Below are 27,036 nucleotides of genomic sequence, written 5' to 3'. Positions count from 1 at the left end.
CGTGCACCGCTGCTTTCTCTCCACTGACGCGTGTCGAGGAATCCCTCTTTCTCCCCCCTCCCCTCCCCTCCGCTTGACGTCAGCCAGGGAAGGCGCTGATTGGACAAGAGGCTGGAACGCCCAGGCTGAGTCACGTGAAGCCTCTTTCACGTGACCACCTCCCCATCTTTGCAGGAGGCACGTGGGAAAACAAGGCAGCAGCAGAAGAGGAAACAATGGAGGAAGAGGAAGAGGAAGAGTGGCTTTTTGAGTCTTTGAGGCTGTAAGTGAGGGAGAGGAGGGTGCATGTGGCAGGGCTCAGGGTGCATTGCAGCAGGTGGTCAGTGGTTTGCTCTTCTCCGCACTCGCACTCTCCATGCACTCGCATGGAGGCTCCTTCTTTGGAAGCTTTTAAACAGGGGCTGGATGGCCATCTGTCAGGGGTGATTTGAATGCAATATTCCTGCTTCTTGGCAGAATGGGGTTGGACTGGATGGCCCAGGAGGTCTCTTCCAACTCTTGGATTCTATGATTCTATAAGCCAACAGTGTGATGCAGCAGCTGAAAAACCCAATGCGATTCTAGGCTGGAGATGGGACTGATGTATAAATGCAAAATTTATTCATGTTTCATATGTACCCTACACAATAGAATCATAGAATCAAAGAGTTGGAAGAGACCTCATGGGCAATCATCCAGTCCAACCCCATTCTGCCAAGAAGCAGGAATATTGCATTCAAAGCACCCCTGACAGAGGGCCATCCAGACTCTGTTTAAAAGCTTCCAAAGAGGGAGCCTCCACCACACTCTGAGGCAGAGAGTTCCACTGCTGAACACTAGACCCCTATTGATGCAAGCCAAAATCCCATTAGCTTTTTTTTTTTTTGCCGCCACATGAAACTGTTGGCTCATGTTTAACTTGTTGTCCACGAGGACTCCAAGATAAATAATAGTAATAAACTTTATTTATACCCCGCTACCATCTCCCCAAGGGACTAGGTGCGGCTTACATGAGGCCAAGCCCACAGTACATCAAACAAAACATCAATCGATACAACATCAATAAACAATCAATAAAATACAAATCATATAAATCACATAAACAAAAAACAATCAATAGTGACATAAACAATTTTAAAAATGGCCGGGCCAAATGTAATAGATTAAAATTGAAAATATGCTGACGTGAACAATGTAAAATATAACTAGGATAGAATTTTCAGAGAAGAATGGGGCATGCAGACAATCCTAGATCATTAATAAAGTGCATTTAGGGACATATTGCTGGGAGTTTCCTTATTCTGGGAAGGCACACTGGAACAACCATGTTTTCAGGCTCCTCTTAAAGACTGTCAGAGTTGGGGCATGCCTAATATTCCAGAGTCGGGGGGCCACCACCAAGAAGGCCCTCTCTCTCGTCCCCACCAATCGCACCTGCGATGAAGGTGAGAGCGTGAGCAGGGCCTCTCCACATGATCGAAGAGATCGCATGGGTTCGTACATAGAATTGCGGTCACGCAGGTAGGCGGGTCCCAAACCATTCAGGGCTTTGTAGGTAAGAACCTGCACCTTGAATTGGGTCCGGAAGATGAACAGCAGCCAGTGGAGCTCCTTAAACAGAATCATAGAATCATAGAATCAAAGAGTTGGAAGAGACCTCCTGGGCCATCATCCAGTCCAACCCCATTCTGCCAAGAAGCAGGAATATTGCATTCAAATCACCCCTGACAGATGGCCATCCAGCCTCTGTTTAAAAGCTTCCAAAGAAGGAGCCTCCACCACACTCCGGGGCAGAGAGTTCCACTGCTGAACGGCTCTCACAGTCAGGAAGTTCTTCCTAATGTTCAGATGGAATCTCCTCTCTTGTAGTTTGAAGCCATTGTTCCATTGCGTCCTAGTCTCCAAGGAAGCAGAAAACAAGCTTGCTCCCTCCTCCCTGTGGCTTCCTCTCACATATTTCTACATGACTATCATATCTCCTCTCAGCCTTCTCTTCTTCAGGCTAAACATGCCCAGCTCCTTAAGCCGCTCCTCATAGGGCTTGTTCTCCAGACCCTTGATCATTTTATGTTCCCCTTAAGTTCTGTGAAGGCTCCTCAGTCCTTCTCACGTGTCCTTCCTTGCTTCTCTTGCATAGATACAATGACCTCCATGTGTTTGAGCTTCAGGATCCCACCAGAGTCATCGAATGGACAGGAGAAAAACGTGAGTGGAATTTCTTCACTTGGTGCCATACAATCAGTGCGTCAAAATCACAGAGACTGGGACTTGGAGTCGTAGAGTTTCAGTTGGAAACAGCTTTGGGTGGAATTAGAGCGTGTGTTGTTGAAGGCTTTCATGGCCAGAATCACTGGGCTGCTGTGAGTTTTTAAGGCTGTATGACCATGTTCCAGTAGCATTCTCTCCTGATGTTTCACCTGCATCCGTGGCTACTGGCATCCTCAGAGATTTGTTTAGAGGTCTGTTGGCAATTAGGGGAGTGGAGTGTATATTATATACCTATGGAATAATGTCCAGGGTGGGAGAAAGAATCCTTGTGGACACGGCCTCAGTTTCTGCCAACCTAGCAGTTCAAAAACATGCAAATGTGAGTAGATCAATAGGTACCGCTTCAGCAGGAAGGTACCGGCGCTCCATGCAGTCATGCTGGCCATATGACCTTGGAGGTGTCTATGGACAGCGCCGGCTCTTCGGCCTAGAAATGGAGATGAGCACCAACCCCCAGAGTCGGATGCCACTAGACTTACTGTCAGGGGAAAACTTTTACCTTTAATCTATATAAATAAAAAATATATAATGTCTGTTTGTGGAATTATATTTTGAATGTGTCCAGAGGAGGGTGACTAAAATGATCAAGGGTCTGGAGAACAAGCCCTATGAGGAGCGGCTTAAAGAGCTGGGCATGTTTAGCCTGAAGAAGAGAAGGCTGAGAGGAGACATGATAGCCATGTATACATATGTGAGAGGAAGCCACAGGGAGGAGGGAGCAGATCAAGGGTCTGGAGAACAAGCCCTATGAGGAGCGGCTTAAGGAGCTGGGCATGTTTAGCCTGAAGAAGAGAAGGCTGAGAGGGGATATGATAGCCATGTATAAATATGTGAGAGGAAGCCACAGGGAGGAGGGAGCAGATCAAGGGTCTGGAGAACAAGCCCTATGAGGAGCGGCTTAAGGAGCTGGGATGTTTAGCCTGAAGAAGAGAAGGCTGAGAGGGGATATGATAGCCATGGATAAATATGTGAGAGGAAGCCACAGGGAGGAGGGAGCAAGCTTGTTTTCTGCTTCCTTGGAGACTAGGACGCAATGGAACAATGGCTTCAAACTACAAGAGAGGAGATTCCATCTGAACATTAGGAAGAACTTCCTGACTGTGAGAGCCGTTCAGCAGTGGAACTCTCTGCCCCGGAGTGTGGTGGAGGCTCCTTCTTTGGAGGCTTTTAAGCAGAGGCTGGATGGCCATCTGTCAGGGGTGATTTGGATGCAATATTCCTGCTTCTTGGCAGAATGGGGTTGGACTGGATGGCCCAGAAGGTCTCTTCCAACACTAGGAATCTATGATTATATGATTAACATAATTCAAAAACCACTGAAGGAATTGACACAAAATTTGGACTCAATACACCTAACAGTACAACGAGTGTCCATCACCCATACACACACACACACACAAAGCCTCAGCATAACAGACTTAAAAACCCAACAAATACACTATATATAAATATACACATACACTCACATACATATACACATGCACATATTCACACACACGTATATATATGCACAAACAAATACCCACATGTACACAGATACGTATACATACAGATATACATATACACATCCACACACATATCCACATACATACATATATACACACAAATGCATATAAAGCACACACTTATACACAATATGCATGCACACATAAAAACGCACAAATACACACTAATATATGCAGACACATATATACACCCTCATATATATATATATATATATATATATATATATATACACACACACACACACACACACACGCAAACACACACGCAAACACACATATATACAGGCACAATTCACACATATATACAAATACAAAACACATACACAGCAATGCATGGCAGGGGACTGTGAGTGTGTGTGTGTGTGTGTGTGTGTGTGTGTGTATATATATATATATATATGGTATGTATATATGGTATGTATATATATATATATTCACACACACACACACACACACACAGTGAGAGAGAGGTTGGACTGGATGAACTTTGGGGGGCCCTTCCGACTCTGGGATTCCTGGATTCTGTGCTTCTCTCTTTAGGTGTCTGTGTTGCTGGATATGGAAATGGAAGAAGGAATGAGATCCTCCAGCTCGTTTTGCCTCCGAGGCTGTGTGCAAAGGAGAACCAGGTAATGGAGGCACCAACAACACTGGGAATTGTGCACTAGGCGGGGTATTCACACCTCTTCTCCCACACCTGCTTTAGACCCACTTTGTAACATGATATTTGTTCCTGGGTTACAAATGTCATTTCCTAATTGAGTCTAGCATGAAAACATGGTGAAAGTTGGGTTTTTTCGGGCTATATGGCCATGTTCTAGAGGCATTCTCTCCTGACGTTTTGCCTGCATCTATGGCAGGCATCCTCAGAGGTAGTGAGGTCTGTTGGAAGTAGGAAAAATGGGTTTATATATCTGTGGAATGACCAGGGTAATGTTTTAGCTGATCACCTTGATTTGCATTCAGTGGCCTGGAAGCACCTGGGGGGAATCCCTTGTTAAGAGTGATTTTATGTGCCTGTTTGTTTCCCCTCTGTTGTTTTGCTGTTGTGATTTTTGAGTCCTTTAATACTGGTAGCCAGATTTTGTTCATCTTCATGGTTTCCTCCTTTCTGTTGAAATTGTCCACATGCTTCTTGTGTATTTCAATGGCTTCTCTGTGTAGCCTGACATGGTGGTTGTGAGAGTGGTCCAGCATTTCTGTGTTCTCAAATGGTATTCTGTGTCCAGGTTGGTTCATCTGTTGCTCTGCTATGGCTGACTTCTCTGGTTGGAGTAGTTTGCAGTGCCTTTCATGTTCCTTGATGCGTGTCTGGGCATTTGTTCCTGGGTTACAAATGTCATTTCCTAATTGAGTCTAGCATGAAAACATGGTGAAAGTTGGGTTGTTGTAGGTTTTTTCGGGCTATATGGCCATGTTCTAGAGGCATTCTCTCCTGACGTTTCGCCGGCATCTATGGCAAGCATCCTCAGAGGTAGCGAGGTCTGTTGGAAGTAGGAAAAAGGGTTGATATATCTGTGGAATGACCAGGGTGGGACAAAGGACTCTTGTCTGCTGGAGCTAGGTGGGAATGTTTCAACTGACCACCTTGATTAGCATTTGATGGCCTGGCAGTGCCTGGGGGAATCGTTTGTTGAGAGGTGATTAGATGTTCTGGTTGTAGGTTTTTTCGGGCTATATGGCCATGTTTTAGCGGCATTCTCTCCTGACGTTTCGCCTGCATCTTTGGCAAGCATCCTCAGAGGTAGTGAGGTCTGTTGGAACGAGGGAAAAGGATTTATAGTATATCTGTGGAATGTCCAGGGTGGGACAAAGGACTCTTCTCTGTTGGAGTGAGGTGGGAATGTTTCAACTGACCACCTTGATTAGCATTTGATGGCCTGGCAGTGCCTGGGGGAATCGTTTGTTGAGAGGTGATTAGATGTTCTGGTTGTAGGTTTTTTCGGGCTATATGGCCATGTTTTAGCGGCATTCTCTCCTGACGTTTCGCCTGCATCTATGGCAAGCATCCTCAGAGGTAGTGAGGTCTGTTGGGACTAGGTAAAAGGGGTTTATAGTATATCTGTGGAATGACCAGGGTGGGACAAAGGACTCTTCTCTGTTGGAGTGAGGTGGGAATGTTTCAACTGACCACCTTGATTAGCATTTGATGGCCTGGCAGTGCCTGGGGGAATCTTTTGTTGAGAGGTGATTAGATGTTCTGGTTGTAGGTTTTTTCAGGCTATATGGCCATGGTCTAGAGGCATTCTCTCCTGACGTTTCACCTGCATCTATGGCAAGCATCCTCAGAGGTAGTGAGGTCTGTTGGAACTAGGAAAAGGGGTTTATATATCTGTGGAATGACCAGGGTGGGACAAAGGACTCTTGTCTGTTGGAGCTAGGTGTGAATGTTTCAAATGACCACCTCGATTAGCATTTGATGGCCTGGCAGTGCCTGGGGGAATCGTTTGTTGAGAGGTGATTAGATGTTCTGGTTGTAGGTTTTTTCGGGCTATATGGCCATGTTTTAGCGGCATTCTCTCCTGACGTTTCGCCTGCATCTATGGCAAGCATCCTCAGAGGTAGTGAGGTCTGTTGGGACTAGGAAAAAGGGGTTTCTATATCTGTGGAATGACCAGGGTGGGGCAAAGGACTCTTCTCTGTTGGAGCTAGGTGTGAATGTTTCAACTGACCACCTTGATTAGCATTTGATGGCCTGGCAGTGCCTGGGGGAATCGTTTGTTGAGAGGTGATTAGATGTTCTGGTTGTAGGTTTTTTCAGGCTATATGGCCATGGTCTAGAGGCATTCTCTCCTGACGTTTCGCCTGCATCTATGGCAAGCATCCTCAGAGGTAGTGAGGTCTGTTGGAACTAGGAAAAAAGGGTTTATAGTATATCTGTGGAATGACCAGGGTGGGACAAAGGACTCTTCTCTGTTGGAGTGAGGTGGGAATGTTTCAACTGACCACCTTGATTAGCATTTGATGGCCTGGCAGTGCCTGGGGGAATCTTTTGTTGAGAGGTGATTAGATGTTCTGGTTGTAGGTTTTTTCGGGCTATATGGCCATGTTCTAGAGGCATTCTCTCCTGATGTTTCACCTGCATCTATGGCAAGCATCCTCAGAGGTAGTGAGGTCTGTTGGAACTAGGAAAATGGGTTGATATATCTGTGGAATGACCAGGGCGGGACAAAGGACTCTTGTTTACTGGAGCTAGGTGTGAATGTTTCAAGTGACCACCTTGATTAGCATATAATATAAACTATTATTATTATTATTATTATTATTATTATTATGTAATTTAGGGTCCATTTTGGCCTCTAAAATAGCTCTTCTTGGATCTAAAATGTGGAGAACTTGGCAAAAAAAAATCCTAGACTTTTGGGGGGCATAATTGATTTTGCAGGGAGTGTTGCATTTAGGAGGTGAAGCCCTCCAGGTATTAAAGTGGCATCAAACAGCATTAATTCCACTATGTTTAGATGCACCCACAGTTGGAATAGATAGACATCCATGCCTCACCGTCCATTACCAGCTACATTAATTCTGGTTGTGTTTTTGCAGCAATATTTTCCAGGTGCTTTCAGGAGGATGCTTTGCTTTTTTACAGGGATTGTGTCCGGAAAGAGACTTCAAAGTGGAGCACGGCGGGTTTTCGGACCGCCCCGTGTTCAGTCTGAAGCATGTGCCAGGAACCAGGTAGGTGGCATTGCAGTTTCTAAACCAGGCAAACTTCAGTGATTATAGAATCATAGAATCAAAGAGTTGGAAGAGACCTCATGGGCCATAATCCAGTCCAACCCCATTCTGCCAAGAAGCAGGAATATTGCATTCAAATCACCCCTGACAGATGGCCATCCAGCCTCTGCTTAAAAGCTTCCAAAGAAGGAGCCTCCACCACACTCCAGGGCAGAGAGTTCCACTGCTGAACGGCTCTCACAGTCAGGAAGTTCTTCCTTATGTTCAGATGGAATCTCCTCTCTTGTAGTTGGAAGCCATTGTTCCATTGCGTCCTAGTCTCCAAGGAAGCAGAAAACAAGTTCGCTCCCTCCTCCCTGTGGCTTCCTCTCACATATTTATACATGGCTCTCATCATATCTCCTCTCAGCCTTCTCTTCTTCAGGCTAAACATGCCCAGCTCCTTAAGCCGCTCCTCATAGGGCTTGTTCTCCAGACCCTTGATCGTTTTAGTCGCTCTCCTTTGGACACATTCCACCTTGTCAATGTCTCTCTGGAATTGTGGTGCCCAGAATTGGACACAATATTCCAGGTGTGGTCTAACCAAAGCAGAATAGAGCATGGGGAGCATGACTTCCCTAGATCTAGACACTGTGCTTCTCTTGATGCAGGCCAAAATCCCATTGGCTTTTTTTGCCGCCGCATCACATTTCTGGCTCATGTTTAACTTGTTGTCCATGAGGACTCCAAGATCTTTTTCACACGTACTGCTCTCGAGCCAGGCATTGTCCCCCATTCTGTATCTTTGCATTTCATTTTTTCTGCCTAAGTGGAGTATCTTGCATTTGTCCCTGTTGAACTTCATTTTGTTAGTTTTGGCCCATCATCTCTCTAATCTGTCAAGATCCCTTTGAATCCTGCTCCTGTCCTCTGGAGTCTTGGCTCTCCCTCCCCATTTGGTGTCATCTGCAAACTTGGTGATCCTGCCTTCTAACCCTTCATCCAAGTCATTAATAAAGGTGTTGATGGAGCTCAGCCTGTGATTGTGTTTCAGGATCAGGGTGCTTTGGATGTGGGGAGTGATGTCAATGGGTTTCAAGATGGCAATGGTTTGGTCAGTGATATTGATGCACAGAATGACAAGGAGATCCCTGTTCAAAGTGCAGTTTCCCATGAGACTGTCCCTAAAGGGTGTGGGGATGATGGTGTGCTCCCTAAATGGCTACCAGAGAGTTCCCTTTGCTTTCACGGACTTTGCTGGACTTTGCTGGACAGGAGCAGAATTCAAAACGATCTTGACAGATTAGAGAGATGGGCCAAAACTAACAAAATGAAGTTCAACAGTGACAAATGCAAGATACTCCACTTTGGCAGAAAAAATGAAATGCAAAGAGACAGAATGGGGGACGCCTGGCTCGAGAGCAGGACGTGTGAAAAAGATCTTGGAGTCCTTGTGGACAACAAGTTAAACATGAGCCAGGAATGTGATGTGGCGGCAAAAAAAGCCAATGGGATTTTGGCCTGCATCAAGAGGAGCATAGTGCCTAGATCTAAGGAAGTAATGCTACCCCTCTATTCTGCTTTGGTTAGACCACACCTGGAATATTGTGTCCAGTTCTGGGCACCACAATTCAAGAGAGATATTGACAAGCTGGAATGTGTCCAGAGGAGGGAGACTCAAATGATCAAGGGTCTGGAGAACAAGCCCTATGAGGAGCGGCTTAGGGAACTGGGCATGTTTAGCCTGAAGAAGAGAAGGCTGAGAGGAGATATGATGAGAGCCATGTATAAATATGTGAGAGGAAGCCACAGGGAGGAGGAGGGAGCAAGCTTGTTTTCTGCTTCCTTGGAGACTAGGACGCGGAACAATGGCTTCAAACTACAAGAGAGGAGATTCCATCTGAACATTAGGAAGAACTTCCTAACTGTGAGAGCCGTTCAGCAGTGGAACTCTCTGCCCCGGAGTGTGGTGGAGGCTCCTTCTTTGGAAGCTTTTAAGCAGAGGCTGGATGGCCATCTGTCAGGGGTGATTTGAATGCAATATTCCTGCTTCTTGGCAGAATGGGGTTGGACTGGATGGCCCAGGAGGTCCATCTATGATTACTCTGGACTATTTTGTTCCTGCTTATCTTCTTTCCTAATTGGATTTACCCATTTCTTTAAAGGGCTTTTTACTTTACTGCTTTTTAATTATCTTCAATAAAAGGATTATCTCCTTGTTACAGTGGTGTTTACAGTCAGAGAGATTTTCCTGTCCTGGAGTGCAACAGCACCGATGTGTTTGTTGCCAGTTTTCCTGCTCAGTTTCAGGGCTCCCTCCAGCAGATCCTATCTAATGAGTGACCATAACAGATCCCCTCCTTTGCTCAAGAGTTTCCTCCCTCTTTGCTTCTTTCTCCCCTTTAGTTTGCTTTTGACAAGCGGACCTCCTGACAGTGCACTGCAAGTTTGGCGCATGGAGCCAGATGAGACAGGTGAGCAAGCCAAAGGTGTCTGTGTGTCGTTTGTTGTGGCTGAGATGTTCTGTGATGATGAGTATGATGGGATTCAGACTCCTTGCTCTTTTGCTGTGCCTCAGATCTCTGGGCCTGCGGCTCCCACAGATAGCACAGACAGTGCAGAGTCAACATCAACACAGCGGTTCCCAAGAGAAAGGAATTTTAACGAAGGAGATAGTGAACGGGGGGGGGGGGGGCATTTGCCTCCTTCCCATGCTGATACTGAAAGTACTGAAAGCCTTGACAGTGACCTGACCCAGCAGGCCCGTCTTGATCTCCGCGTCAGGCGGAGTTCTCGCCTGGCCGGCAGATGAGAGGCCAGCTCAGTGAAAAGTCATCGCAATGATTTCATGTAATGTTTTCATGTTAGAAAGGTATTTAGGCTTCTTGCAGACCAAGGGAAAGTGTCAGTTCAATGTAGCTTATTAGCCTGAAAGCTTCATGGAATAATCTTAGCCTGGAAAGCAGCACGCTTGGGATTTCTTGCATTGTGATTCATGGGGCAATTGTTTCATTGCTTGTACCTGGGTCTCGGATTTGAACTTTGCCAATAGGATTGTGTCTCCTGCTTTTACCTGAAGATCTTTGGAACTATATTCTGCATTTAACTGCACATTTTTGCAATTCACTGCTGGATTCACTAATAAATTCACAATTGGACATTTTTGCAATTCACTAATGAATTCAGAATTCCCCATTTTTGCAATACACTAATGAATTCACAATTACACAATTTTTGCAATTCACTACTGAATTCAGTAATAAATTCACAATTGCACATTTCTGCAATTCACTAATGAATTCAGAATTTCCCATTTTTGCAATACACTAATGAATTCACAATTGCACATTTTTGCAATTCACTAATAAATTCACAATTGCACATTTTTTGCATTCACTGCTGAATTCAGTAATAAATTCACAATTGCACATTTCTGCAATTCACTAATGAATTCAGAATTCCCTGTTTTTGCAATTCACTAATGAATTCACAATTGCACATTTTTGCAATTCACTAATAAATTCACAATTGCACATTTTTTGCAAGTCACTACTGAATTCACTATATAAATTCACAACTGGACATTTTTGCAATTCACTAATGAATTCACAATTGCCATTTTTTGCAAGTCACTATTGAATTCACTAATAAATTCACAGTTGCACATTTTTGCAATTCACCAATAAATTCACAGTTGCACATTTTTGCAATTCACCAATAAATTCACAGTTGCACATTTTTTGCAATTCACTAATGAATTTGCAATTGCACATTTTTTGCAATTCACTAATGAATTTGCAATTGCACATTTTTTGAATTCAATGATTTCACAAATGCATTTTTTGTAAGAATGAACAGAATGTGCAGGGAACACAAAGAAATGTTTACAAAAGAAATTAAAAAAACAAAAGGATTGTTGACCTTAGTTACCCCAGTTACTCAACCTGTGGATTTTAATTAACCAGGGTGAGTCTTTTTCTCTTAATACGAACACAGTAGTGATTTCACAGGAACTTAGCCATGTACCGTAATAATGTGGGTGCTACCTGAGTGCAGATGAAGAGCAGCATTCCCTATGGGAGTCTATTTTCTGTCCGTTCTTGTCATCTTCAGATGTCATGAAGCCTTTGGCCAGCATCCCTACCAGGCCGGGAGTGGAGGACGGCTGGGCAAAGATGGCCACCACCTCCAGCAAACCCTCCCGGGTCCTCCATGCGACGAGAACGGACAACGTCCAGGTGACGGACATCGAATCCAAGCAGAGCCTCTTCATGGCAGGTAAGGGCTGCCTTGGGAGGGTGTCCACCTTTCTATATATGTTGTGTGCCATATATGTGTACATTGTAATCCGCCCTGAGTCCGCAGCGAAGTGAGAAGGGTGGATTAAATTTATAGGATTCCCTATAGGAAAATCCAAGTCTCCATTAGAGTAGACCCTCTGAGTTGATTCTTCAAGGGGGGCTGCTGTGGTTTTTAGTTTTGAATATGTTTTTATGTGTTTTAACTGAATTTTTAAAATACCAATGATTGGAGGAGGGCCAATGTGGTCCCAATCTTCAAGAAGGGAAAAAAGGACGAACCAAACAACTACCGTCCGGTCAGCCTCACGTCGATACCGGGCAAGATTCTGGAAAAGATTGTTAAGGAAGCGGTCTGCAAACACTTAGAAACAAATGCAGTCATCGCTAATAGTCAACATGGATTTATCAAAAACAAGTCATGCCAGACTCATCTGATCTCTTTCTTCGATAGAGCTACAAGCTGGGTAGATGCGGGGAATGATGCCGTGGATGTAGCGTACCTGGATTTCAGGAAGGCCTTCTTGGACAAGGTCCCCCATGACCTTCTGGCAAGGAAACTAGTCCAATGTGGGCGAGGCAAAACTACGGTGAGGTGGATCTGGAATTGGTTAAGTGGACGAACCCAGAGAGTGCTCACTAATGCTTCCTCTTCATCTTGGAAAGAAGTGACGAGCGGAGTGCCGCAGGGCTCCGTCCTGGGCCCGGTCCTGTTCAACATCTTTATTAATGACTGAGATGAAGGGCTAGAAGGCAGGATCATCAAGTTTGCAGACGACACCAAATTGGGAGGGATAGCCAATAGTCCAGAGGACAGGAGCAGAATTCAAAACGATCTTGACAGATTAGAGAGATGGGCCAAAACTAACAAAATGAAGTTCAACAGTGACAAATGCAAGATACTCCACTTTGGCAGAAAAAATGAAATGCAAAGATACAGAATGGGGGACAATGCCTGGCTCGAGAGCAGTGCGTGTGAAAAAGATCTTGGAGTCCTCGTGGACAACAAGTTAAACATGAGCCAACAATGTGATGTGGCGGCAAAAAAAGCCAATGGGATTTTGGCCTGCATCAAGAGGAGCCTAGTGTCTAGATCTAAGGAAGTAATGCTACCCCTCTATTCTGCTTTGGTTAGACCGCATCTGGAATATTGTGTCCAATTCTGGGCACCACAATTGAAGAGAGATATTGACAAGCTGGAATGTGTCCAGAGGAGGGCGACTAAAATGATCAAGGTTCTGGAGAACAAGCCCTATGAGGAGCGGCTTAGGGAACTGGGCATGTTTAGCCTGAAGAAGAGAAGGCTGAGAGGAGACATGATAGCCATGTATAAATATGTGAGAGGAAGCCACAGGGAGGAGGGAGCAAGCTTGTTTACTGCTTCCTTGGAGACTAGGACGCAAGGGAACAATGGCTTCAAACTACAAGAGAGGAGATTCCATCTGAACATGAGGAAGAACTTCCTGACTGTGAGAGCCGTTCAGCAGTGGAACTCTCTGCCCCGGAGTGTGGTGGAGGCTCCTTCCTTGGAAGCTTTTAAGCAGAGGCTGGATGGCCATTTGTCAGGGGTGATTTAAATGCAATATTCCTGCTTCTTGGCAGAATGGGGTTGGACTGGATGGCCCATGAGGTCTCTTCCAACTCTTTGATTCTATGACTCTATGATATTTAATTCTGTTTTAATGTTTATACATTCATAAACATTAAAACAGGACCAGGCTGTGGCCCAGCTAGTTAGTAGCCAGCTGCATTAAATGACCGAGAGATCATGAGTTCGAAACCAGCCCAGGTCGGAGTGAGCTCCCGCCCATGAATAGTCTAGCTTGCTGTCAACCTATGCAACCCGAAAGACAGTTGCATCTGTCAAGTAGGAAATTTAGATGCCGCTTTATGCGGGGAGGCTAATTTAACTAATTTATGATGCTGTTGCAACCCAGAGCAGGAAACTGGACCCTCAGACAACAATCCATCACACTTGGCTTCAGGAAAACAATCCTTTTTTATTGATGAAAGATGAATACAAAATAGAGGAAAAATGCAAAGGGAAAAAGCCACAGTAAAATTTAGCAACAAGAAATGTCCATAAACAAGATCATGAAACCCACAGCAAAACTGCTGAATCCTGGAACTCGTTAGCAAATCACTAACCGTACTTAGGGCAACTAGAAAACCTCCGAGGAACAAGGCTACCTGAATCAGGAGACCTGCAAAAGCTGGCACATGGATCTGGAACGATGCCTGGTCTGAAGCTGTATTCAGGCCGGGCATATTTAAGGCCAAGAAATCTGTTGCGAGACACGCCTGAAGATTTTGTTTGGATTTCTTTCAATCTGGCTGACCTGCGTAAACACTGGGCTTCTCCCCGACTCTGCCAAATCTGCCCCTGCCTATCCTCATTAGGCAGTCCAGGTGTCTGATTCTCTGGAGAGCTAAAACTGGGAGGAAAAGGGAGTGAACCGTCTCAGCTTGGCTCGGAATGTATGTTCTCATGGGAATCTTGACTTTCGCTTTCCAAAGCTGTAGGATTTTCACTACTCAAACCATCATCATCTAAATTGGCCTCAGAATTCACATTGACATCTACATGGGCATCAGGAAATACAATCAGAGAGTCAGGTTCAAGTTCACACACAGGCTGTACCCCAACAGATGCCATAAAACCTTCCAGCAGCGTGCAGAAGAATGAGGAAGTACTCCATCGAGGACTCAGTGTCACAAATGGACGGTGAAGCAGCAGCTCCCCCTGTGGCTCGAATTGAGCATACCCTCATGAAGCCGGAAATGCTGGAATGTTAAATTGCCTCTTTGTCTGTCTATATATGTTGAATATCTAAATGGCATTGAATGTTTGCTATGTATATGTGCATTGTAATCCGCCCTGAGTCCACTGCGGGGTGAGAGGGGCGGAATATAAATACTGTAAATAAATAATGATAAATTTATAGAATGCCCTATATTTTAGGGCTGGAAGGTGGGAACTGTAGTTTTGCAAAGTCTTTAGCCCAAGAGTGCCGGTGCCTCACCCAACTACAACTCCCAGTGTCCCCATGATGTCGAGATGCATTAATTCCACAGTGTGGGTGCCTTCCTCATCTTCCCTCTCCAGCCTCCACAAGCAGCGAAGGGATCTCGACCCTGGCTTTCCTGGACGAAGCCACGACTCTGGCCTGCAGCACAAAGGGGCAGCTCTTCCGTGCGGACACCCGGCAAGCCTCGAATCTCCTGGCTGAAGTCGGGCAACGGCCGGAAACATCGGCACCGGGAGAGCAGAGCTGGTGCGCAGCCGTCCAGAAGAGCCAGGCGGACGCTTCAGCCACGGATGACCCCCTGATTGCCCGTCTCTCCTCTTCCGGGCGCGTGGTTTTGACGGACCTCAGGGACACAGCCAACGCCCTGGCCACAGCTCAGTGTTGCCAACCCACACCCGTCCTCCATGTCGCAGATTTCCTCTCTGTCTCCTTTGCGCCGCTCCTCAGGGGATGTATCTCTGTCTCAGGTAAGCCTTTGGAGATGCCCACTATGCGCTGTGTGTATTGCAAGGGACCAAAGGCATTGGTTGCATTGACTTACTCAGGTAAAAAAAATCCTTATGGGTTCTGGTGATTTATGTAGCACTAGCTGTATCCACTAGGGCTGGGTAACAACGCAAAAATTTGTTTCTAAAATCGATTCGTTTTTGGGGGGTTTTTGCGTTTCGTTATTTAAAAGAATTACAAAATTTTCCTTTAAAAAAGTTCGGTATTTACGAAATTTCGTTATTATTAACTAATCGATTCGTTAAGATGGCGGACCCCCCGCGCATGCGCAAATCACTTCCGAAACTTCGTTATTGATGCGGGGTCGATTCGTTAAGGTAATAACGAATCGATTCGTTAAAATGGTGGACGCGATTTGCGCATGCGCAAAAACGACTTCCGAACTTCGTTATTAAATACGAATTGATTCGTTATTAAAATAATAACGAATCGATTCATTAAAATGGCGGACGCGATTGCGCAATGCTAAATGCTCTATAAACAAAATCATTTCATAAAATAAATCAAAAAAATAATCAAATAGAACAAGATATTAAGATAAAGATATTAAATAAAAAAGTAATAAGATAAAGTAGCCAAAACTGAGTCAATAATGAAAAAAACAATAAAAAATTTTTAAAAATATTTTTTGAATTTTTTGAAGAATAAAAGAAATATATTTTTCAGAAATATTTAAAAATGGAAAATTAACAAAATGCTTGCCCTGTTGTGGAGCGAACACAGCCACAGGACAGGGACAAACGCACACACAGGCACACAAGTTTCTTTTTTTTTTTAGAATACTTTTTGAATTTTTTTAAGAATAAAAGAAATTTTTTTCAGAAATATTTAAAAATGTAGGGCGAAAACAAGGCAAAGCCTCCCTGCTGCTCCCAGCCCAGGGAATGAATGCAAGCAATGAATGAATGCAAGCAATGAATGAATGCAAGCAAGCCAAGCCTCCCTCCCGAACCTCCCGTCTCCTCGCCTTCCCCAGCAATGAGCAATGCGGCCACGCGGAGCCGCTTTTAAAGGGCAGCCCGCCCAATCACAATGAGCCACGGTGCTTGGGAGCGCAGGATTGGCTCCCGGCGCACCCAGCATCCTCCATCCCTAAAACGTCATTTCCGAAATGCGCGGAAGCTCGTAAAAAAGATGGAGGATGCCGTTTCGCTATTTAAAAACACTTCCGGGTTTGAAAATAAGTTTTGGAATCGTTTTGGAATTGTTAAAAATAACGAATATTTAATGAATTACAAAATTAACGAACGAAACCGCCCAGGCCTAGTATCCACCATGTGTTGCTGTGGTCAACCTTCCCTCCCTCTTTCTCTCCCTTCCTTCCTTCCTTCCTTCCTTCCTTCCTTCCTTCCTTCCTTCCTTCCCTCCCTCCCTCCCTCCCTCCCTCTTTTTCTTTCCCTTCTTTCTTCCTTCTCTACCTGTTTCTTTTCTAGCTTCCTTTGCTCTTTGGTTCCATCCTTCCTTGTCTCTTTCCTTCCTTCCCTCTTTCTCTCTTTCGTTCCTTCTCTCCTTCCTTCCTTCTCTCCTTCCTTCCTTTTTATTTCCTTCTCTACTTCCCTTTCTTTCTTTCCTTCTCTCCTTCTTTCCCTCTTTCTCTCTCTCCTTCTCGCCTTCCTTCCTTCACTACCCTTCTTTCCTTCCTTCCTTCCTTCTCTCCTTCCCTCCTTATCTCCCTCCTTCCTTCCCCCTTTCTGTGTATGTGTTTTGTGTGTGTGTATGCATATATGTGTGTATATATATGTGTTTGTGTATATATATGTGGTTGTAATGTATTTTTTGGGAGGGTTGCTTTTTAAGTCCCTTCTGCTGTGTTTTTCCGTGTTTTTATGAGTGATGGTCACTCATTGGCCTGAGAGGTGTCTTGTGTCCAAATTTGGTGCCAATTTGTCCAGTGGCTTTTTAGTTTTGTTAATCCCACAAACAAACATTACATTTTTATTTATATAGATTCTAATGATTTATACACTATTTTAATGGTGCATTTCATATTGTATTTATTTGTTTGTCCTATATGTGAAAGACCTATGGTCTAAGCCAGGGGTCCCTCAAACTGTTGGAGGGCCAGATTATAATTTGAAAAGAAATTCCTATGCACATGTACTGATGTTTTAACTCTAACTGTTGAATTGCTTTTGTGGTATTTGTATTATTGTCAATTGATTTTGGCATTTAATTGTGCCTCCTCTGTAAGCCGCCCTGAGTCCCCCCCGGGGTAAGAAGGGCGGGGTATAAGTAAATGAAATAAATAAATAAATAAATTAGGGCATATACCGTGGCTATACGGGCAGCCAGGGAGTCTTTCATGACTGCCCATATAGCGTCTGCAGCAAATAGATCATCGGAGCTGTTTCGGGTTGTCGGGGGACTCCTTTATCCACCTGTGGTGGAGGAGAACTTCAATGACCCAACAACTCGGTGTTGCGAGTTCGCACACCATTTTGCGGGCAAAGTTGCTCAGATACGCCTTGAGCTGGACTCCAATTTCATCACAGTGCCAGGAGAGGTGATTGAGGCACCTGCCTGTCCAACTTTGTGGGATTCTTTTAGGCTTGTTCTTCCTGAGACCGTGGAGGGGGTCCTTGGTGCTGTGAGAGCAACCACGTTGGCTCTAGACCCTTGCCCGTCTTGGCTAATTAAATCGGCGACGGAGGGGTTGGTTGATTGGTTTGTGTTACTCATTAATGCATCACTGGAGCAGGGGGTCTTTCCAGCTCGACTAAAACAGGCTGTGGTTCGTCCACTCCTCAAAAAGGTCTCCCTTAACTCCACGGTGCCGAGCAATTACAGACCAATCTCCAACCTCCCTTTCTTGGGCAAGGTGCTGGAGCGGGTGGTCGCCTCCCAGCTCCAGGGTTTTCTTATTTGTGCAAAGAAGCCACAATGGATGTCCAAAGAACTTCTAACTGTGCTAAGACACAAAAGAGACATGCACAAGAAGTGGAAAAAGGGAGAAATCACCAGAAAAGAATTCAAATAGCCAACTCCTGTAGGGAAACAATACAATAACACAATACAATAATTAAAACGAAGAACAATTTTAACAAATATAAACTTATTAGTATTTCAATGGGAAGTATGGGCCTGCTTTTGGCTGATGAGATAGGATTGTTGTTGTTATTATTTTGTGCTTTCAAGTCGTTTCAGACTTAGGTTGACCCTGAGCGAGGGCCGGGTAAATGAACTTGGAGGGCCGTATTTGGCCCCCGGGCCTTACTTTGAGGACCCCTGGTCTAAGCATTGAACAAACTCACTCACTCACCTTCTTTTCAAGACGTTGTAGATTCTGGTGGAGTCCAGAAAACCCCCTTGAGGTCTCTCCAGGGGTAGACGAGACAGTTTTATTTTGAAAACTCTAAGCTCAATGATATTGAGTCACTGACAGGCTGAGAAAGGCGGTATACAAATACAGTAAATAAATAATATTGCAAATTGGCAAAAGTGGGTGGTCCTTTGGTTGCCTGGATGGTAAACACGAGGCATGGATTTATTCTGAACAATGCCTACGTATGATTCTATGTACAACTAAGCTCAGTGCATTTATTCTATTGCATAATTTTTCATGTTATGCGCAGCTTTGGATCTCAGTCCTCGGATACACATGATGATGATGCTTTGGGTCTCAGTCCTGGGTTATAAATTATTATTATTAATTATATATTTACATGTACTAACAACATAGTGCACATACACATATTACTACTACTACTACTACTACTACTACTACTACTACACTTTGGGTCTCAGTCCCAGGTATACAAATTATTATTATTATTATTACTTGAAACACAGCAAGATGAGTCCACAGCAGACACTCTGCTGGCTGTTGTATTGGGTCACACGTCGGACACTTCCCAAGTGTCTAGGATTGTGTAATGTATCAGCGAATAATGCGTGCAGATAGCAGTAAAGTGGCTTTACATCTGTTACTACACTACAGCCCTGCCAGATGGCCATCCAGCCTCTGTTTAAAAGTTTCCAAGAGAGGAGGTTCCACCGCACTCTGAGGCAGAGTGTTCCACTGTTGAACAGCTTTTATGGCCAGGTAGTTCTTCCTAATGTTCAGGTGGAATCTCTCCTGCATTGGCGGCAAAAAAAGCCAATGGGATTTTGGCCTGCATCAATAGGAGCCTAGTGTCTAGATCTAAGGAAGTAATGCTCCCCATGCTCTATTCATAGAATCATAGAATCAAAGAGTTGGAAGAGACCTCATGGGCCATCATCCAGTCCAACCCCATTCTGCCAAGAAGCAGGAATATTGCATTCAAAGCACCCCTGACAGATGGCCATCCAGCCTCCGCTTAAAAGCTTCCAAAGAAGCTTGGTTAGACCACATCTGGAATATTGTGTCCAATTCTGGGCACCACAATTCAAGAGAGATATTGACTCTAAGCTGGAATGTGTCCAGAGGAGGGCGACTAAAATGATCAAGGGTCTGGAGAACAAGCCCTATGAGGAGCGGCTTAGGGAACTGGGCATGTTTAGCCTGAAGAAGAGAAGGCTGAGAGGAGATATGATAGCCATGTATAAATATGTGAGAGGAAGCCACAGGGAGGAGGGAGCAAGCTTGTTTTCTGCTTCCCTGGAGACTAGGACGCAATGGAGCCATGGCTTCAAACTACAAGAGAGGAGATTCCATCTGAACATGAGGAAGAACTTCCTGACTGTGAGAGCCGTTCAGCAGTGGAACTCTCTGCCCCGGAGTGTGGTAGAGGCTCCTTCTTTGGAAGCTTTTAAGCAGAGGCTGGATGGCCATCTGTCAGGGGTGATTTGAATGCAATATTCCTGCTTCTTGGCAGAAGGGGGTTGGACTGGATGGCCCACCAGGTCTCTTCCAACTCTAGGATTCTAGGATTCTATGATTTAAACCAGTGGCTCCATTGAGTCCTAGTTTCCGGGGCAGCAGAAGACAAGCCTGCTTCTTCTTCTTCCTTTCACATATTTAGAATCATAGAATCATAGAATGAAAGAGTTGGAAGAGACCTCATGGGTCATCCAGTCCAACCCCATTCTGCCAAGAAGCAGGAATATTGCATTCAAATCACCCCTGACAGATGGCCATCCAGCCTCTGCTTAAAAGCTTCCACAGAAGGAGCCTCCACCACACTCCGGGGCAGAGAGTTCCACTGCTGAACGGCTCTCACAGTCAGGAAGTTCTTCCTCATGTTCAGATGGAATCTCCTCTCTTGTAGTTTGAAGCCATTGCTCCATTGCATCCTAGTCTCCAAGGAAGCAGAAAACAAGCTTGCTCCCTCCTCCTCCCTGTGGCTTCCTCTCACATATTTGTACATGGCTATCATGTCTCCTCTCAGCCTTCTCTTCTTCAGGCTAAACATGCCCAGTTCCCTAAGCCGCTCCTCATAGGGCTTGTTCTCCAGACCCTTGATCATTTTAGTCGCCCTCCTCTGGACAAGCGGTATACAAGTGAGGTAAACAAACAAATAAATAAATATTTATCTCAACCTCAACATTATAACAGGCTGTGCTTTTTATTTATTTTTATTTTGTTAGGTTATAATTTGTATTTATACGTTTGGTTGCTTACCTGGAGAAAGTATGACTTGTCCCAACTTCTCTTTCCTTCTCTCCAAAAAGGCTTCGACGGCACCGTCCACATCTACGACACGCGCCACTGGGACCCTTCGATGCCAGAAGAAGCCAACCCGCTGTTCCTCCACAAAGGGCACCTCTTGAGTGGCACCCACAACACGGAGACCCCACTTTGGGTGACAGCCCACTCCTGGCACCCCTCCAGACCCCGGACTTTGCTCTCGGCCGCCAGCGATGGGTCACTCCACGCATGGGACTGGGCAGACCCTCCCGCGGGGACTTAGCGGTTGTGGCTCTCCACTTTGCGGACATTGCCTTGCAAGGTTATATCATTACTATGAGGGTTGAATGAAAAGTAATGCCTCCACCTTCATAACTTCTCAACAGGTGGCAGTACTGGTATGCGGCAGGTATTGGCTCGTTCAGTAGACTCTCCTCTACAGTTCCATTTTGGCAGGAAGCCTTAGCATTGAATGGTTGTGTTGTTAAAGTGCAAAGTAATGCTTCCACCTTTGTAACTCCTCAACAGGTGGCAGTACTGGTATGTGGCAGGTATTGGCTTGTTCAGTAGACTCTCCTCTACAGTTCCATTTTGGCAGGAAGCCTTAGCATTGAATGGTTGTGTTGTTAAAGTGCAAAGTAATGCCTCCACCTTTGTAACTCCTCAACAGATGGCAATACTGGTATGCGACAGGTACTGGCTTGTTCAGTAGACTCTCCTCTACAGTTCCATTTTGTCGGGAAGCCTTAGCATTGAATGGTTGTGTTGTTAAAGTGCAAAGTAATGCTTCCACCTTCGTAACTCCTCAACAGGTGGCAGTACTGGTTTGCGGCAGGTACTGGCTTGTTCAGTAGACTCTCCTCTACAGTTCCATTTTGTCGGGAAGCCTTAGCATTGAATGGTTGTGTTGTTAAAGTGCAAAGTAATGCTTCCACCTTCGTAACTCCTCAACAGATGGCAGTACTGGTTTGCGGCAGGTACTGGCTTGTTCAGTAGACTCTCCTCTACAGTTCCCTTTTGTCGGGAAGCCTTAGTATTGAATGGTTGTGTTGTTAAAGTGCAAAGTCGCATTGACCGACTGTATGCGGAGGGTTCCATCCTTTGCACTTTAACAACACAACCGTTCAATGCTAAAGCTTCCTGCCAAAATGGAACTGTAGTGGAGAGTCTATTGAACAAGCCAGTACCTGCCATATACGTTGCTTAAGTCGCAATGACCGACCGTCTGCGCAGGGTTCCATACTTCTCACTTTAGCAACACAACCATTCAATGCTAAGACTTCCCTCCAAAATGGAACTGTAGAGGAGAGTCTACTGAAGAAGCCAGTACCTGCCGCATACATTGCTTAAGTCGCATTGACCGCCCATCTGCACAGGGTTCCATACTTCAGAGTTTAATAACACAACCATTCAATGCTAACGCTTCCTACCAAAATGAAACTGTAGAGGAGAGTCTACTGAACAAGCCAGTACCTGCCACATACGTTGCTTAAGTCGCATTGACCGACCGTCTGTGCAGGGTTCCATACTTCTCACTTTAGCAACACAGCCGTTCAATGCTAAGACTTCCCTCCAAAATGGAATTGTAGAGGAGAGTCTACTGAACAAGCCAGCACCTGTCACATACCAGTGCGGCCATCTCTTGAGGAATTACGAAGGTGGACGCATTACTTTTCAGTACTTTTGGGGTGACGCCTTCTGCTGTCAAGAATTCAGTGACTGCATGTTGCTTAAGTCGCATTGATCGACCATCTGTGCAGGGTTCCAATCTCACTTTAATAACACAATTGTTCAATGCTAAGGCTTCCTTCCAAAATGGAACTGTAGAGGAGAGTCTACTGAACAAGCCAGTACCTGCCACATACGTTGCTTAAGTCGCAATGACCGACCGTCTGCACAGGGTTCCATACTTCGCATTTTAGCAACACAACCGTTCAATGTTAAGACTTCCCTCCAAAATGGAACTGTAGAGGAGTCTACTGAACAAGCCAGTACTTGCCACATACATTGTTTAAGTCACATTGACCGACCGTCTGCGCAGGGTTCCATACTTCAGAGTTTAACAACACAACCATTCAGTGCTAACGCTTCCCACCAAAATGGAACTGTAGTGGAAAGTCTACTGAACAAGCCAGTACCTGCCACATACGTTGCTTAAGTCGCATTGACCGACTGTATGCGTAGGGTTCCATACTTCGCACTTTAGCAACACAACCATTCAATGCTAAGGCTTCCAACCAAAATGGAATTGTAGAGGAGAGTCTACTGAACAAGCCAGTACCTCTTGCATACCAGTACTGCCATTTCTTGAGGAGTTACGAAGGTGGAGGCATTACTTTTCATTCAACCCTCGTAGCATGTATACCAGGCCTGGGCAAACTTGGATCCTCCAGGTGTTTTGGACTTCAATTCCCACCATTCCTAGCAGCATACCAGGAAGTCATGCAAAGGTTTCTTACTCCCAATAAAGTCACACTCTCAATGAGTTTGGTTTTCCTTTTTTATTATTATTATCATCATTATTATCATCATCATCATCCGTTGGATTAATAAACTAGAATAATTTATCTGACAAAAAACACAGAAAACGTCACAGAGTGGGGGAAGCCAAGGTTTTCTCAAGGAACAGTACAAAGGAACCACGTTTACAAAAAGAGAACACGCTGCCTGGCTTGGTTGGCTGGGGAGCAACCTCTCTTTTGGGGCATCTACACTGCGGAATTGATGCGGTTTGGCACCAGTTTCGACGGCCACGTTTCAATGCTACGTCACCCTGGGAGTTGCAGTTTGGGGAATAGGCACCGGGAGGATTAAATGCTTTGCAAAACTGCAACTCCCACGATTCCGTTAAGCCGTGACAAAATAAAGTGGTGTCAAAACGCATCCGTTCCACAGTGTAGATGCGCCCTGTTTCTCTCTCTCTCTCTCGTTCCCAATCCATCCCCAAAATGCTTAACCAAAATAATACACCAGGAGACATTGCGACACCAAAATAATAATGTCTCCTAATGGGATTCCTCCCAAAACTACCTCCACTAAAAGAGGCCTTTATGAGGCTGGATGGCCATCTGTCAGGAGGGTTTGGATGGTGTCTTCCTGCCTGGAAGAAGGGGGTTGGATTGGATGCCCTTTTGGGAATCCCTTCCAATTTAATAACACCAAAATAATAATGCCTCCTAATGGGATTCCTCCAAAAACTACCTCTTGAGCCACGCAGCCCCCACTAAAAGAGGCCTTTATGAGGCTGGAGGGCCATCTGTCGGGAGGGTTTGGATGGTGTCTTCCTGCCTGGAAGAAGGGGGTTGGATTGGATGCCCTTTTGGGAATCCCTTCCAATTTAATAACACCAAAATAATAACGTCTCCTAATGGGATTCCTCCCAAAACTACCTCCACTAAAAGAGGCCTTTATGAGGCTGGATGGCCATCTGTCGGGAGGGTTTGGATGTTGTCTTCCTGCCTGGAAGAAGGGGGTTGGATTGGATGCCCTTTTGGGAATCCCTTCCAATCTAATAACACCAAAATAATAATGTCTCCTAACGGGATTCCTCCAAAAACTACCTCCACTAAAAGAGGCCTTTATGAGGCTGGATGGCCATCTGATGGGAGGGTTTGGATGGTGTCTTCCTGCCTGGAAGAAGGGGGTTAGATTGGATGCCCTTTTGGGAATCCCTTCCAATTTAATAACACCAAAATAATAATGTCTCCTAATGGGATTCCTCCAAAAACTACCTCCACTAAAAGAGGCCTTTATGAGGCTGGATGGCCATCTGTCGGGAGGGTTTGGATGGTGTCTTCCTGCCTGGAAGAAAGGGGTTGGATTGGATGCCCTTTTGGGAATCCCAATTTAATAACACCAAAATAATAATGTCTCCTAATGGGATTTCTCCAAAAACTACCTCTTAAGCCACACAGCCCCCACTAAAAGAGGCCTTTATGAGGCTGGATGGCCATCTGTTGGGAGGGTTTGGATGGTGTCTTCCTGCCTGGAAGAAGGGGGTTGGATTGGATGCCCTTTTGGGAATCCCTTCCAATTTAATAACACCAAAATAATAATGTCTCCTAATGGGATTCCTCCAAAAACTACCTCGTGAGCCACGCAGCCCCCACTAAAAGAGGCCTTCATGAGGCTGGATGGCCATCTGTCGGGAGGGTTTGGATGGTGTCTTCCTGCCTGGAAGAAAGGGGTTGGATTGGATGCCCTTTTGGGAATCCCTTCCAATTTAATAACACCAAAATAATAATGTCTCCTAATGGAATTCCTCCAAAAACTACCTCGTGAGCCACGCAGCCCCCACTAAAAGAGGCCTTTATGAGGCTGGATGGCCATCCGTCGGGAGGGTTTGGATGGTGTCTTCCTGCCTGGAAGAAGGGGGTTGGATTGGATGCCCTTTTGGGAATCCCTTCCAATTTAATAACACCAAAATAATAACGTCTCCTAATGGGATTTCTCCAAAAACTACCTCTTGAGCCACGCAGCCCCCACTAAAAGAGGCCTTTATGAGGCTGGATGGCCATCCGTCGGGAGGGTTTGGATGGTGTCTTCCTGCCTGGAAGAAGGGGGTTGGATTGGATGCCCTTTTGGGAATCCCTTCCAATTTAATAACACCAAAATAATAACATCTCCTAATGGGATTCCTCCAAAAACTACCTCTTTGAGCCACGCAGCCCCCACTAAAAGAGGCCTTTGTGAGGCTGGATGGCCATCTGTCGGGAGGGTTTAGATGGTGTCTTCCTGCCTGGAAGAAGGGGGTTGGATTGGATGCCCTTTTGGGAATCCCTTCCAACTCAACAATACTATATAACATAATCTTTGTTCCTGGGTTATAAATGCCATTTCCTAATTGGTTCTATCGCCAAAACATAGGAAAGGTTTGTGAAACTTCCAAAACTTTGTGTCTTTGGGAGGAAAATCATCCTGCAGCATATTTTGCTCAAGTTTTGCAAGGAATATCTATCTCATCATCGAGTCTCAATCCATTCGCCATATTTTGTGGCACAGAAACAAAGTTTCAAAAGTAAGCGCCACACAATTACACAGGAAATAACACTTTCAAACCAGGAACAGGAAATGTTTTGAATTTGTTTACATAGTGTCACCTATGAAGAAGCAGTTGACTTCTGCCTACTCAAACTGGGTTGCTGTGAGTTTTCTGGTCTTATCTGGCGATGTTCCAGAAGCATTCTCTCCTGACGTTTCGCCCACACCTATGGCTGGCATCCTCAGAGGTTGTGAGGTCTGTTGGAAACTAGCAAGGGAGGTTTATGTATCTGTGGAACGATGTCCAGGGTGGAAGAAAGAACTCTTGTCTGTTGGAGGCAAGTGTGAATGTTGTAATTAATCATCTTGATTATCATTGCAAAGCCTTGCAGCTTCAAGGTCTGGATGTTTTCAGAACTTGATTACTTTTTATCCATGGTCCACAACATTGCAAAGCCTTGCAGCTTCAAGGCCTGGCTGTTTCCAGAACTGGGTTACTTTTTTTGTCCGTGGTCAACAACATCATCTTGGCTATGATTCTATGATTCCTCCTTCCCTTCTTCCTCCGTCTTCAGCTCTCCCCTTGGGTGCCGCCATCAAGGGGCTCCAGTAAGCCCCGTCCCTAATAGAGCAGAGTGTGCTGGGGATGAAGGAAGGAAGGAAGGAAGGAAGGAAGGAAGGAAGGAAGGAAGGAAGGAAGGAAGGAAGGAAGGGGTGAGCCCAGTTCAGTTCCAGGTGAGCTGAACATCCAAGCAGCTCCCAAGGTCAAATTTCCCCCAATTTCCAGTGAACTTTCTCACAGTGAGCTGCAGTGAGCTTTCTAGGCTGTCTGCCCATGTTCCAGAAGCATTCTCTCCTGACGTTTTGCCCACACCTATGGCAGGCATCCTCAGAGGTTGTGAGGTTTCCAACAGACCAAATAAGCTCTGAGGAGAACTGCCATAGATGCAGGTGAACTGTCAGGAGAGAATGCTTCTGGAACATGGTCATACAGCCCGAAAAACTTACAGCAACCCTTTATATACACAGTTTGCAGGTCAGAATCCAGTATTTATTTATTTATTTCTGGTATTTATATCCCGTCTCTTCAGGACGGCTTACAATAGCAGCCATTCGATGTTGTTACAATTCATACAAACAACCATTAAAACATTAAAATACATAAATGCAGAAGCCATTAATTAAACAATATAAAAACATTTGTTACCAAATAGAATCGTATCCTCATGTAAATCGCCTTTCCAATCCATTTCCACTAAAGTGCT

General features: G+C 45.1%; 1 protein-coding gene across 1 annotated transcript; it reads left to right on the top strand.

The window, feature by feature from the left end:
* The first annotated feature begins 128 nt into the window (after nt 1–128).
* On the top strand, nt 129–23,276 carry WDR73 (WD repeat domain 73). Its single transcript, XM_067466417.1, has 8 exons — nt 129–262; nt 2,117–2,184; nt 4,293–4,381; nt 7,342–7,430; nt 9,816–9,883; nt 11,523–11,687; nt 14,814–15,203; nt 20,836–23,276. The coding sequence occupies exons 1-8, from the start codon at nt 216–218 to the stop codon at nt 21,072–21,074; spliced, it is 1,155 nt and encodes a 384-aa protein (XP_067322518.1). The 5' UTR covers nt 129–215; the 3' UTR covers nt 21,075–23,276.
* The last annotated feature ends 3,760 nt before the right edge of the window (nt 23,277–27,036 follow it).

The sequence above is a fragment of the Anolis sagrei genome, chromosome 3 (assembly GCF_037176765.1).
Source record: "Anolis sagrei isolate rAnoSag1 chromosome 3, rAnoSag1.mat, whole genome shotgun sequence".
In the NCBI taxonomy this organism is placed as follows: Eukaryota; Metazoa; Chordata; class Lepidosauria; order Squamata; family Dactyloidae; genus Anolis; species Anolis sagrei.
This window is presented reverse-complemented; position numbering and strand designations above follow the sequence as displayed.

Excerpts from the sequence above, each read along its gene's own strand:
- WDR73 (XM_067466417.1), top strand. The coding sequence starts at position 216 with ATGGAGGAAGAGGAAGAGGAAGAGTGGCTTTTTGAGTCTTTGAGGCT. Across the intron at positions 7,431-9,815 it reads AAGCATGTGCCAGGAACCAG|TTTGCTTTTGACAAGCGGAC; the intron begins GTAGGTGGCATT and ends TCTCCCCTTTAG. Across the intron at positions 9,884-11,522 it reads CATGGAGCCAGATGAGACAG|ATGTCATGAAGCCTTTGGCC; the intron begins GTGAGCAAGCCA and ends TGTCATCTTCAG.